The sequence below is a fragment of the Grammomys surdaster genome, unplaced genomic scaffold (assembly GCF_004785775.1).
Source record: "Grammomys surdaster isolate TR1022 unplaced genomic scaffold, NIH_TR_1.0 251, whole genome shotgun sequence".
Taxonomy (NCBI): Eukaryota; Metazoa; Chordata; class Mammalia; order Rodentia; family Muridae; genus Grammomys; species Grammomys surdaster.
Genome location: NW_021604692.1, coordinates 2,722,993 through 2,735,297, shown reverse-complemented (window position 1 = coordinate 2,735,297; position 12,305 = coordinate 2,722,993). Strand labels below are relative to the sequence as shown.

General features: G+C 53.9%; 1 protein-coding gene across 2 annotated transcripts in view; it reads left to right on the top strand.

The window, feature by feature from the left end:
• Positions 1–12,305, top strand: part of Nol4l (nucleolar protein 4 like) — a 73,865-nt gene that overhangs the window by 38,082 nt on the left and 23,478 nt on the right. The window contains exons 1-2 of one of the 2 annotated variants that reach the window (XM_028774991.1): positions 91–201; positions 7,968–8,109. In XM_028774991.1, the coding sequence (XP_028630824.1) occupies positions 8,001–8,109 (109 nt within the window). In that variant the 5' untranslated portion in view covers positions 91–201; positions 7,968–8,000. Of the gene's footprint in view, positions 1–90; positions 202–7,967; positions 8,110–12,305 lie in introns of those variants that run through there. The other variant, XM_028774990.1, reaches the window with a different exon arrangement.

The window sequence follows — 12,305 nt, the reverse complement described above, 5'->3', positions numbered from 1 at the left end:
CGCCGCCGCCGCTCGCCTGAGCCCTCCCCCTAGCCACCCCCGCCCCCGGGCCGGGCAGTGACGCGCCGCGGCGGTGCCAGCCCCTCTCCCCCGGCGGCCGCGGCGGCAGCAGCAGCAGCTGGAGCAGTGGGGCTGTCACCGCCTCCCGCCCGGTTCACTCCCAGAGCTAGATCGCCCGACTGCACCTCGCCGCCCGCCCAGGTACGGAGTCCTGGGGGACGCCACCACCCGGCTGGTCCGGGGCCCTCAGCCGCCGCCCCCTCCTCCTGCCCTGCCGCTGGCCGTTGAGCTGCGGTTAGAGGAACTGGGGGGTTCCGAGGAGGGGGACTCACGGAGAGCTTCCAGAGCTGGGCGAGCTGCTGGCCCTGGGTGGAGTGGGCTGGGGCTGGGGGCGGAAGAGTGTGCTCGAGAGCGGGGAGGGGCGGAGGCTGCGCTCCGGGGCTTGCGGGGCGCCCTAGAGGTGCGCCTAGCTTCAAGTGCCTAGGGCTGCCGGGCGCACCCCACTCCGGGCCGTGCGCGCCGCCGGTCCTGGGGGGCGGTGATTGTGTGCGCCTCGCCGCGGTATTGTGCCGCGGCCACGCCGTTTGCAGCGAGCTCCGCACCTCGTCCCCGGGAGGTAGACGTTCGCTGGCAGCGGGGCGGGGGCCAGGCTCGGGTGGCCTCTGCCTCCGGGAGAAAGGAAGTGGACTGTGTTTGGGGATGTGGGGACGGGAAGCAAAGAGTGGTAGGGAGGGGCTCTTTGCCACGGCGCAGGGAGTTGAGACGCGGTTTGCACAGTTGAGCCCACTTTGGCAGGCTCCTGTCGCTCCACCAGGGGACCGACAGCCCATCTCGTCTGCACCCTTAAAGAAGAAAGTAGGGTGTTGGGGACCCTTGGTGAAGGGACACATCGCGCGGGCGCCTTCGGAGAGCGCGCGCAAGGGTTAAAGTGGATTTACACCTCCACCCTCTGGCTGCTCGCCGCCCTTCACCTAGGGCTCCTAGGCAGGATACACTGGCAGGCGGAGTGTATGTGTGTGTTGGTGTGTGTGTGTGTGTGTGTGCGCGCAATTCGCCTTCCTATTCCAGCCTCTTGGGTTCAGAAGTGACCCTACTCTCACTCGGAGCTGCATTTGCGAGGAGTCTGGCCGTCTTCACCAGGCCGTTCTTCCTGGGGGAAGTTCTCATTAAGGCTCGCTAATTAGCATTATTCCCGGAGAAAGGTTAAGGTTAGATCGTCCTTTTCCATATCGAGAGCCCCCTCCCTGCCAGTCCCTTCTCCCTCCCTTCTCCCTCAGAGCACAAAAGCACAAAAAGAAAGTGTGAAGAGGCGCAGATCAATGGAGAAGCCACAAACCCATTAATTCAAATGGAACCCTTTCCCCCTCTAAAACATCGATTTTTCTTTCTGTCTGCTTTGAGGGGAGATGAATAACCTCCTGATTTTACCTGAAATGGTGTTTGGACTCTGTGATTTCCCCCTTTCTGTGGCCTGAAATAGATTCTCCCTTGAGATAAAGCCCTACTTATCCCAGAATCAGCTGGAAACCCCCTTCCCCCACCACACACACCAGCCCTGGGGCCTGGGGAGAGTGTTGGTGCTGCTGTCTTTACTCCTGTGGGCAGAGCGCCTGTGATGGTGGAGCCAGGTCTCTTGACCTCTGAAATATGCCTGCTTCTGAGCTGTGGGTTGGTGTGGGGGTAAAGGGCCCATTGATGGCCCAGGCCCCAGTGGGTAGCTTAACCCCAGGTTGTAAATTACCCTTTCATTGGAAAGCCATTTGAGCCCAAATGTCTTTGAATGCAATCCAGGCTCCTCTGCTGGGCTGTCCTTTAGAGCAGTCTCAAGGCAGCACCTCCTTCTGCTCTCTCTGGCTCAAATCAGCACCTTCCTGCCAACCAGTGGTAAACAGCACCCCAGCCTACCTCCCTGCTGAGAAGGCTAACTTTGAGGAACTTCTTCCCCAGGGTGTCAGCCACCCTGGGGCAATGGGGAGCCGGGCCATCCCCTAGTTGCTCAAGAACTTTGTTAGTCTAGCCTGAGTCCTTTTCTTGGAAGGATAGTCCTGGAGAGGGTTAGCTCTGACTGGTTCCCCTCTGGCCATCCTTTTGGCTGGAAGAACCCTGCTTGCCCAAGAAACTCAGATCCCTATTGATAGCAGGAGCTGGGGGTCTCAGAGTGAGGAATGCTGGGAAAACAGTCAGTTGCCTTTGCTTTGAACAAAAGCCCATACACTAGTGGGAAGGTGTGGAAAATGCTCACTCCAGCATCCAGGCGTCCACTATGGCAAGGACAGTAGAGCATGCACATGGGTATGGGGACAGGCAGAGCCAGTGTGAGAGTGTGCATGTGAGTGTGTCGGGGAGGGGGAGAGTGCTCAAGTGTTGGTGAGTGATTGGCTGGGTGGAAGCAAGCCTTCCTCACTTCCTTTGCCCTAGAAGAGTTTGTACAGTTAGTAAGCAGAGGTCTGTTTTTAAGGAGTGGACTTGTGTGGGCTGTGTCTCAGGAAGCCTCACCCCCTCCTCTGGTGGCCAGGTGGACATTGATGGGTACAGCATTAAACAGCAACCTTGGAAGCCCCAAGTGCCCAGGAGCTGACTCTGGTCGATCTCCTGTTTCTTTCATGTAACCCCATCACAACAGGGGCACAAACCTTTGCTTGCTCTGGGTGCTGAGTTTTCAGTTTCATGACTAAGTGGCTGATGAGCTGAAGTGGTTAAGTTGGGGTCAAATGTAGCTCGGCACTTTGTTGGTATGCTCTGAGTGATGCATAATGCTCACCCCAAGCAGCTCGGGCTGAGCATCCCTAGCCTGGCTGGGCTCACAGATGACCCAGAAGCCACAGCCTAGTACATAATGCTAGCTTGAGAACTGGGGTTAGAGCAACTGCCCACACTAGTGTTCTTTCCAGCTGCCCAAAAACCTGGGGGCAGTGGAGAATGGGGGGGGGGAGGGATGGCTGGCTGGGAGTGTCTGTGTCCTGTCTGGCCTGGGGGCATCCGTGTTCCCCCCCCCCCCCCCCCACCGTGGACTGAAACCCACACCCGTAGCTCCAGAGCAGGCCTTATGGCCTTCACTGGCACTGAACTCTCAGTAAATCCTCCTCCCTTTCTTTCTCAATTGAGTGGTAGAGATAGAGTTACAGCTCTTAGGAAAGGCCTGGAAAATATTGTAGGAGGCACGCCCCAGAATTCCAAGTCCTGTAAGATGCAAATGGCTCAGCTTCAGAGGCACTAGGAACCCAGTTCCAGAGAAGTTGACCCCAGTTGTAAAATAATCAGGTTACTGATAGCACCTGCCCATAGTTACAGCCATGGATACAGGCCTGCTTCCACTTTCCTCAGTATGGCTCCCGGATTCCTGTCCTCTGGGCTGCAGACTGTGGTTGGTGCTTCAGAGGGCTGGAGAGGAGGAAAGACCTGGGCTAGCTGCGGGGTGGAGGGGTGGGGGTGGGGTGGGGAGAAACTGGCTCCTGAAATTTGGACTGAAGATAAGAGGCTCAAGGGTTTGGTCAGCTTCTCTCTGTCTGCCCAGAGTGAAGACTCCCAGGTTGGGGGTGTGTCCTAAAGGCTGACTGGGTACTGCCCACCCTGCCCAGCCAAGACAAGAAGTCCCTTTTTCAGAAGGTTGGCCCTACTGCCCTGTGACCCATGATGGCACACGCTCTATGGTGTGTGGTCTGATGAACCTTTACTGCCAGGTGGCCAAGGCCACAGGCTTCAGGATGGAAAGGGCAAAGGCTAGGGGACCTAGCCACAGCTGCCTGCTCACACACGGAATCTTAGGAGAGGGGTTTTGGAACCATGGCTTGCACATTTTCATTTTCAAATGAATATCCCATTGAAGTTATTTAACATAGAGGGAAAAATTAGTAGCCCAGATTCTCCTGAGATTTAAGAGGGGAGGAAGAAGTGACCTACCTGTGACCTCTTGGAGAAGCAGGGGAGTGCCTGGGGTCTTAGGCAGGCCTCAGCCTTCACAACTCCTGACTTGGGTTGGCTCCCTCCCTCCCTCCCTCCCTCCCTCCCTCCCTCCCTCCCTCCCTTCCTCTTACAGGTCCCTCAGGACTTGGGTGATGGGTCTGAACTGTGTGCTGTGGTAATTGTCTGTGTAATTAGCCCGCCTTGCCAGCTTCAGCTCGGGGGCTAGTCGAGTTTGAGTCTGCCCCTCTGTAGTAGCCAGCCTTGCCCCATCGACAGCCAGGTTCTGCTGGTAGCATCTTGCAGAGGATTCTCTCCAGGTCAGCTCTGCCAGTGTAGGTGTTAAAGGTAGTTGTGTCGGTGTGGCTACTTCTACAGCTATGGCTTACTCAGCTCTGTTTGTTTTCTGAAAAGTTTAGCTTTAATAGGATTGATTTCTTACTTAAAGGGGGAAAAAGGCCATAACAGTCAGCATCTGGGTTCTCAGAGCTCCCAGAACTACCTTTCACAATGCAGCAGTTGGAGTGGCAGAAATCCTGGGCCTCTGGACAAGTCCCTGGAGAGAGGCATGGGTGTTCAGTAACTCTTGTGTGTGTGTGTGTGGGGGGGGGTGTTATGGGGAGGCTTTCCTATACCTACAAATGGGCCAGAAGTTTTAGTTGATTCCTTTCCCTAGATAAAGTCTAAAGGTAGGAGCTCTCCTTAGCTCTGGGGCAGCTCATCACAACGTGGATGTTCAATAACTTTCATCAACTCTGTGTACATGTTGTGCATGCATATGTAGCCCCACTGCCTATGAGTCGCCTGTGGGTATTTTCTTGAGGCACTTTGTCATTAAGGAATCAGGTACTTTTTGATCAAAGGGTGGAAAGTGTAATTTCATGGCTCTGGGTGCAGACTGTCTGGATTCAAATCCCAGCTCTGCCCTTGGTTCTGTTGCTCTGGGCAGTTGGGTCAAGCCTTTGGGGAGCATGTGTGACTAGATTTGGAGAGAGGCCTGCCCTGTGGGGCTGTATGGGGCCAATGTAAGGACATCTTATGAAACCGTGTCCCAGAGCCTGTGAGCATGGTTCATGTAGATATTGGATGCTCTTTTCTTTTCGTTTTTTTTTTTTTTTTTTTTTTTTTTTCGAGACAGGGTTTCTCTGTGTAGCCTTGGCTGTCCTGGAACTCACTCTGTAGACCAGGCTGGCCTCGAACTCAGAAATCCGCCTGTCTCTGCCTCCCAAGTGCTGGGATTAAAGGCGTGTGCCACCACTGTCCGGCTGGATGCTTTTTTCTTTCCAGGTAATTTTGTTGTCAATATGAAATGTGGTCCATCTAATGGGCAGGGTGAAGTGGAGTCCATTTTCCTGAACAGTTCAGCTGTCTGAGCCTAGCAGCGCTAGGCCACTTGCAGGATGGCTAGCAGCTGTAACTAAGGGAAGCATACAATCTTTGGCCAACTAACCAGGATCCTAGTTTTCATATGACCCACCCCTTCAAGAACTGCCCAGTGGGATCAGAACTCTTAATTGTCAGATTAATGCAGCATCTTCATTAAACACCACATCTTGCCAGAGAGTTTAGTCAATTCAACAAGTCTTGCTAGTCTCAAGGTGAATTCAGAGGGCTAGCAGCCTGACCCTTACCCTTGGAAGGACCCAGAGCCTTCTGGGATGAGACAGGAGAGATCCCCGCAGTAGGTTGTGCCATGAGTCAGCTAATGGAACAGACAGATGGGCAGGTTATTTAAGAAGAGGAACTGTGGCAAGGTGCTGGCGCACACCTTTAACCCCAGCACTCAGGAGGCAGAGACAGGTGGATCTCTGAGTTCAAGGTCAGCCTGGTCTACACAGTGAGTTCCGGGACAGCCAGGGCTACACAGAGAAAGAAACCCTGTCTTGAAAAGCCAGAAAAAAGAAAGAAAGAGAGGAAGAAAGAAACCGAAAGAAAGGAAGGAAGGAAGGAAGGAAGGAAGGAAGAAAGAAAGAAAGAAAGAAAGAAAGAAAGAAAGAAAGAAAGGAAGGAAGGGCGGGCAAGCGAGCTATGGCGCACAGGCAACAACTGATGCAAAGGCACTTCTGCTCCATGGATGGGGAGTAGCAGAAAGGCCAGAAATAGGATCTGCTCCACAGCTTGATTCCCAGCACTGAGCAAGACACTTGGCCCATAGATGGTGTCCAGTGAATATTTGGGTGAATGAATGAATGGGTTTGAGTAAGTGATTGCAGCACTCTGGAGGCTGAGACAGGAGGATTATAAACTGGAGGCCAGCCTAGGCTACATAGGTAGCTCCTGTTTCTTTCTTTTTCTTTTCCTTTTTGTTTGTTTGTCTCTGTTCTTGGAGACAAGGTCTTTCTGTGTAGCCCTGGAAATCAATCTGTAGAAAAGGCTGGTTGCAAACTCAGAGATCCTCCTGACTGTCTCCTGAATGCTGGATTAAAGGTGTACATCACCATGGCCTGGCTCAAGTAGCTTCTGTTTCAAAAGACAAAACAATACTACTAGGAAACAGTCGCTTAGTTTGTGGATTCCACAGTGCTGTGAGTTCTGCTTCTGCCTGTGCAAGGGGCACCGGGAAGAAACCCTGATTCTGTCTCTCAAGTGCCTCCCCAAGGGACCAGTGAGAAACACAGAGAACCCCCACTCTGGAGCCCTGCTCTACACCTCCACAAGACCCTTCCCTACTGTACTCTCTGAGCATGCATGTCCCTGTAGATGTGAGTACACGTGTTGTCATGAAGGCAGACTGTAGGGAGATGAGCTTGTATGTGTAGTAGCTGTCCCAGCAGAGGAGTGTGTATGATGGGTGCCTATTTGGGGAGCTCAGACTGGGCTTGGTCCCCAGGGTTCCAAGGGTGTTCTTGCAGACTGGTAATGTTGTGGCTCAGCTTCTGTCCTCTGGACTCAGCACAGAGGGTCCACACTGCTGCCTAGAAGCTGTGAATTCCAGGAAACTGCCTGCCAGCAGGCTTGGTTGGGGGAGGGAGGGAGGCTCAACCTCCGGTTCCCTAGCATTTGGAGCAGATGTGTCTGCCCCAGGGACAACAGCAGAAGAAAGTTCAAACTGAAGTGTGTTTGCTCACCATAAAAGAGATGTCTGTGAGAGGGCCCTATAGGGATGGCTCTGAGGGTGTTCTGCATGGGCCCACAGAGGCTATTGTATCTTGCTAGGGGCAGAGAACAGGGTCAGGACTCCACTTGTGGCATTGCTGGGCCTTCTTCCCTGTGTGATACAACTGGAGCCCCAACACAGTTGCTTGCTGCTCTTGAAAGGAGGTGGGGTTCCTTCCTGGAGGAAAGCTGGATTAAAGGGGCCCCATCCCAGGGGTTCCCAGATGACTGGCCAAGGGCACACTGAAGCCAGCAGTCTGGGGAGAGGAGCAGGTTCAGTCCTCTCTAGCAGGCTAGCTAGCCTGTTTGGAAGGCCTTAGCACCCTCTTTCCTGGTCCCTTCTTGGTTTGATCAGAACCCTGGCCTGCCCCACCCCCTTCCTTCTCCACACTTCTGGGTTTGGCCTGCTCAACTCTGGAAGCCGCCCAAGAGCATATCTTTGAAGCACAGCAAAGGTTAGGAAGGAGGAAGACAGAAATGTCCTCTGGGCTGGGGGAGTGGGAGAAAGGAATTCCATGTATGCTCCACAGGAGTTGGCTGCAGGCCTGATGGGGACTGCCACCTTGGCCTCCTCGGTGCCCTGTGTCTCACTATCGAGTGCAGGCATGGTGCAGAGTGGGCCCTCTTCCACCAGTGGGGGTGGGGTGGAGAATGGTGGCTCTTGTTTACCACGCTCATTTCAACCTTGGCTCACAAGGTAAGTAGGAGCCAGGCTCTGCTATCTGCCCCACAGGATGTGAGGCCTCTTAATTGTCTTCAGTTACGGACAGCACCAGCCCTTAGCCCTGGCTTCCGACAGGAACTAGAGCCTGGTCCACTTCAGGAGGTCAGGGAGAATGCCATCCAGCCTCACTGCATGTTCTTAGGGGCATTCTGTGCCCTCTGAGACCCTTCCTAGTCTGCCCAAAAGGTCACCCAGGCCCATTGTATGCCTGCGCCTGTTGAACACTTGCCTTCTTTGTCCCTGTCAGGATGAAACGTCTGTGAGTAGTGAAGAGTTTGATATGAATGACTCCACATGGATGTCAGCTGACCCCCACCTGGCCTCCAGCCTGAGCCCCAACCAAGAGGAGAGGATGCGAAGCCCTCAGAACCTCCATAGCCAGGAGGATGGTGAGTGCCCTGGGCGGCTGCAGGGAGGGCCCTCATTGTGCTGAGTGGCCTGCACATGCTCTGGGTGGTGGGTGACACTTGGGGTGTCCCTGTTGTACTTGAAAGCTGGTATTGTTAGCATCTCTGCAGTCCCCACTGCCCCAGAGAGAGAGCAGGCTGTTCTCAATGCAGAGCCCCCAGGCTGGGGGTGGGGTGGGCTAATCTCCTATCTATTTGCTCTTATCTATGCTCATGATGGGCCTTTCAGAATTACCGAAATTCAGGTCTGGAAAGATCAAGAATGTGTGTGACCAGGAGCTGTGTTCTTATGGCCTGGATGAGCTGGCTTTGGGACAGGACCACCTACTCAGTGGCCAGGCAGTTGATACCTGACCAGGATCTCTGGATTATTTCTTGTGTGTGGAGAGACAAAGTCAGATATCAGAGGTCCACTCCATGGCTCTATGCAGAGCCTGAGAATGGGCTTTCGGCCCTGTGTCAGCTTGGCCCGACCAGGTTAGAAGTGTAGGATAGTGCCTGAAGGCAGAGCTGCCTGAAGGAGGCGACTAGGATTAAGGGATGAGCCCAAAGCTGGGCCACAGAGAACTGGGGTGTAGGAGCTGGTAATTAGGAGGGTCAAAGGTCAGGGCCTGGAATGTGGGAGGGAGGTACAGGGTTGAAAAGGGGTGTAATGTTAACTCTGAAAAAAAAAAGGGTGAGTCTTAAAGAGTAAATAAGGGGTAGGAGCCTTGTGGTTTGGGTCAAAGTTCATCTCCATGGCAGAACCCACACGCTGGTCCTCCCTCCTGGCCTGAGTCTGGCTTTGTCTGGGAGGAGTCTAGCATGTTGGCCGCTGGAAGTGTCTGGGCCTGGAACTGGGTAGTCTGGGGGTGGCTGAGTGAGGAGTGGGGTGTGAGGCTCCTGGAAAAGAAAAGGCTTTTTGTGCCTTGATGTCACCGCGTCAGCAGGACCCCCTTGTGCTGTGAGCCTCCAGACTACTTTTGCCTTCTGGTGTTCCCATGGGGTGGAGCCCAATGGGGGCCAGCACTCGGGGGCTCTGGGGGTGGGACAGCCCAGCAGCTGACCTCCAGCCCCATGTGAGTTGACTGAGCCACACCCAGCAGCCCACTAAGAGCCGAGCTAACAGTGCTTAGCAGGCACCCTGAGTGCCTTCCCAAGGAAGAGCTGGAGCTTGTTCTTAAGCCCTGAGTACTGAGACTGTCTCAGTCTCTGAAAGGTCTGCTTGTGCTGTTCGTGTGCTGTACCCTTTGGGACTGAGGCCACTGCCCGAGAACACTAACTTGGCATCTTAGTAGACTGAGGTCCTTCCTCAGGATACTCAGCAAACTGGGGGTTTCTATGAGGGCTGTACTGTCCTTGGTGTCCCCTGCTGTGATCTAGAACTTGGTGATGATGCAGTGCAGATGAAACAGACTGCTGGGGTTAAGCTGTCCTGCAGCCACCTCTGCAGGGCAGAGTCACATATATCTCAGACTCCTGGCTATGGGCACTGGACGTAACATAGACAGGCTGCCTGCTAACAGAACTAGTGTTTATGAGGGCAAACAGGAGAGCTAGGAACAGGGAGGATGGTGTGGACCATGATCCACCGATTTAATTAATGACTCAGTGGCTGAATCTGGAGGCTGATGTGGTAGCCAGAGACCAGCTTAAATCCAGTACAGAGTATCAGCCAGCTGGTCTAGTCTCTTGTGATCAAGGTGTAAAAGGATTTCCCACGGGGTGTTGGTTGGTCATGAATATAGCCTGAAGTCGTGGTACAACCTTCTCTCTGTGTCTCAGAATGTATGGCTAGTGTTGATGAGAGCTGAAATTTGGCCCCCATGAGTGAGCCCTGGTGATACCATGTCTCTTATTGTTCTTCAAGGAAGAGGGGTGGGAACAAACCCAGCAGGTGGCTTTGGTGATGCACTCCATACCCAGCCATAATTCTGCTTGTGTGTCTATCCCAGAACCCTCCTGTAACCCAACTTGGCTCTTAGCCTTCTGGAGCACGTTGGATGGATAGGCATCTGAATGTCCCCCTTCCTCCCCTAGTTCTGTAAGGTACGCTGTGCTTTGTATTAGTGCTGGCCTCTGCTCTGCCCTGTGCTCCTCCAGCTGCTTGTCTGGCCCATTACTAGGGCCTGCTGAATGTTTGTGGCCCAAATGAAAAGGCAAGCTGACATTTATAGAGACTGCCCCTGAGCTTGGCAGCCAGGGAAATAGAAGCCCCCTCCTTGTTAGGGACAAGTTGGGTTCTTTGTTTCTGAGACAGCACCCCAGCCTCCGAGGCCTGCAGGGCTCCTGGGCACATCCATCCTTGTCGACCTGAGCCATACAATCAAGAGCGATGGCAAGAAGCCAGGCTGCTTGTACAGGTTTTACCTCTAAGATTAGTCAGTGAGGGCCCCTCTGTTTGTTTTTGTTTGCTTTTGAGACAGGGTCATGGCCCAAATTCACCTTAAACTAGTGTCGTCAGTCCTCTCCCCTCAGCCCTGAGTGTTGGGCTCACAGACCTATGCACCACTCCTGGCTTCTCTCTTTAAATTTTAACAAAGGCAGGAGAAGGCTGGGCCTTGGAAGGGCAGGTCCCGAGAGTGGCAAGCATGCCAGCTTTCCCCTCTAGACCTGTGTCTGTCGCATACCCTCCTATGCTCCTAGCCCCATCTCCAGCCCTCTTTCTCCAGGCTTTTTCATGGTACTTTCCCCACCCTCTTTGTTGAGGTCCTGTTCTTGGGTCCCTGTAGCTGTGGTGGTGGTAGCAAGCCTCATTCCACAGGGCTTTCTCAGTTGGGGCTGTGGCTGCCACTGTGAGGACATCAATCTTGTCCTTTCTCACAGGGCCGTCTGGTTAGCACCAGGAGAGCCTCCCTCCTCCTCTACTTTGGCAGGCATTTTGTATGAAGTGCAAGGGTCCTCATACACTAAAAGTAACACACGTTTCTTTCTTACCCCAAGACCTGCTCTTGGCTTCGAACTTTGTCTTGGGTCTACCAAGGCTCTGTGTGTGCTGAAAGCTTGGGAAAGCTTCTGGCCTATGAGGTGCCAGAGACACTTGAGACTGTGCAGAGCCCTTGAGGTCTGGTATTGCCTTAGAGACGAAGAGTCTATTATCCTATCAGGACCCATTTGTGGGATTCTTTGTGTAATGCCCGTGTCTTCCCCTTATACAGTTAGCACCCCAGGGACCATAACCCAGGACTGAGCACAAGGCATTTGTTGGGGAAGTGCTGGTGAGTGAATGAGTGAGTGAGTGAGTGGATGGATGGAGGTGTGGGTGTGTGCACATCAGGAGGTAAGCTAGCAGGTCCTGAAGGGTGGTGGTGCCAGGGTCCCCACCCAACCCTGTCTGCAGCTCCTCCTTTCTTTCCCCTGACATGATCCAACTAGGCCTCTCATGGTGCCCCTTCCTGAATGGAAAATTTGAGGCCTGCCCTCCAGAGGGGATGCATGGGGGCAGGGAACGGACGTTACTCATCCCCACCTCCACCGTCAGACAGGAAGCTCACGCCAGGGGACAGTTGAGGGTCCTGCTTCCGCCCTTCTGCACACAGGCTGTTGGGGGTTGCCTGGCAGGAATTATGCAGAGCACTGGAGCCTTTCATGGCTCATGTGTGCCCTTCTCAGACGAGGTCCTCCTACAGCCTGTCCCTGGGGACCTGCTGGTCATGGGCGCTTCCCTCAGTTAGGTTGGGACTCCTACTTCCTGCTGGCCAGTGCCGCCCCCTGGTGCCCAGCACTGCCCTGGGTGGAGGCAAGGAAGGGTTCTCAGCAGTCTGATTAAGTGACCCCTAAGGTTATCAGTCCTCCCTTGTCTCAAGAGTCTTGGCTTTGGCTGGAGAGCATCTAACACAGGGAAGTGGGGACCCTGCTGGGCTGTCACCTTTCTGAGGGCAGCAGCTATAGATATACAAATAGATCTTGCTGTTTCCCTTACTACACTAGTTTGTGCATTGCAGAGAATTTGGGGCAGGAACAAAAGAAAGGAAAAATGCTACCAGATTTGGGGGGCTTTCCTCAGGCTTCTCTGGCCACTTGTCATTCGCTCTCTTTTGGTGGGAGGAACATACTGTACTACTCTTCTCCTTAAATAACGGCTTTCCCCTCTTTCCTGTCACTGATTGGTTCTGTTGTCCAGTCTGCCAAGTGACCCAAGCCCACTGTGGCCCCAGGCCCCAGTCCTATGCACCGAGTTCCTCCAGAGAGGTCTCAGA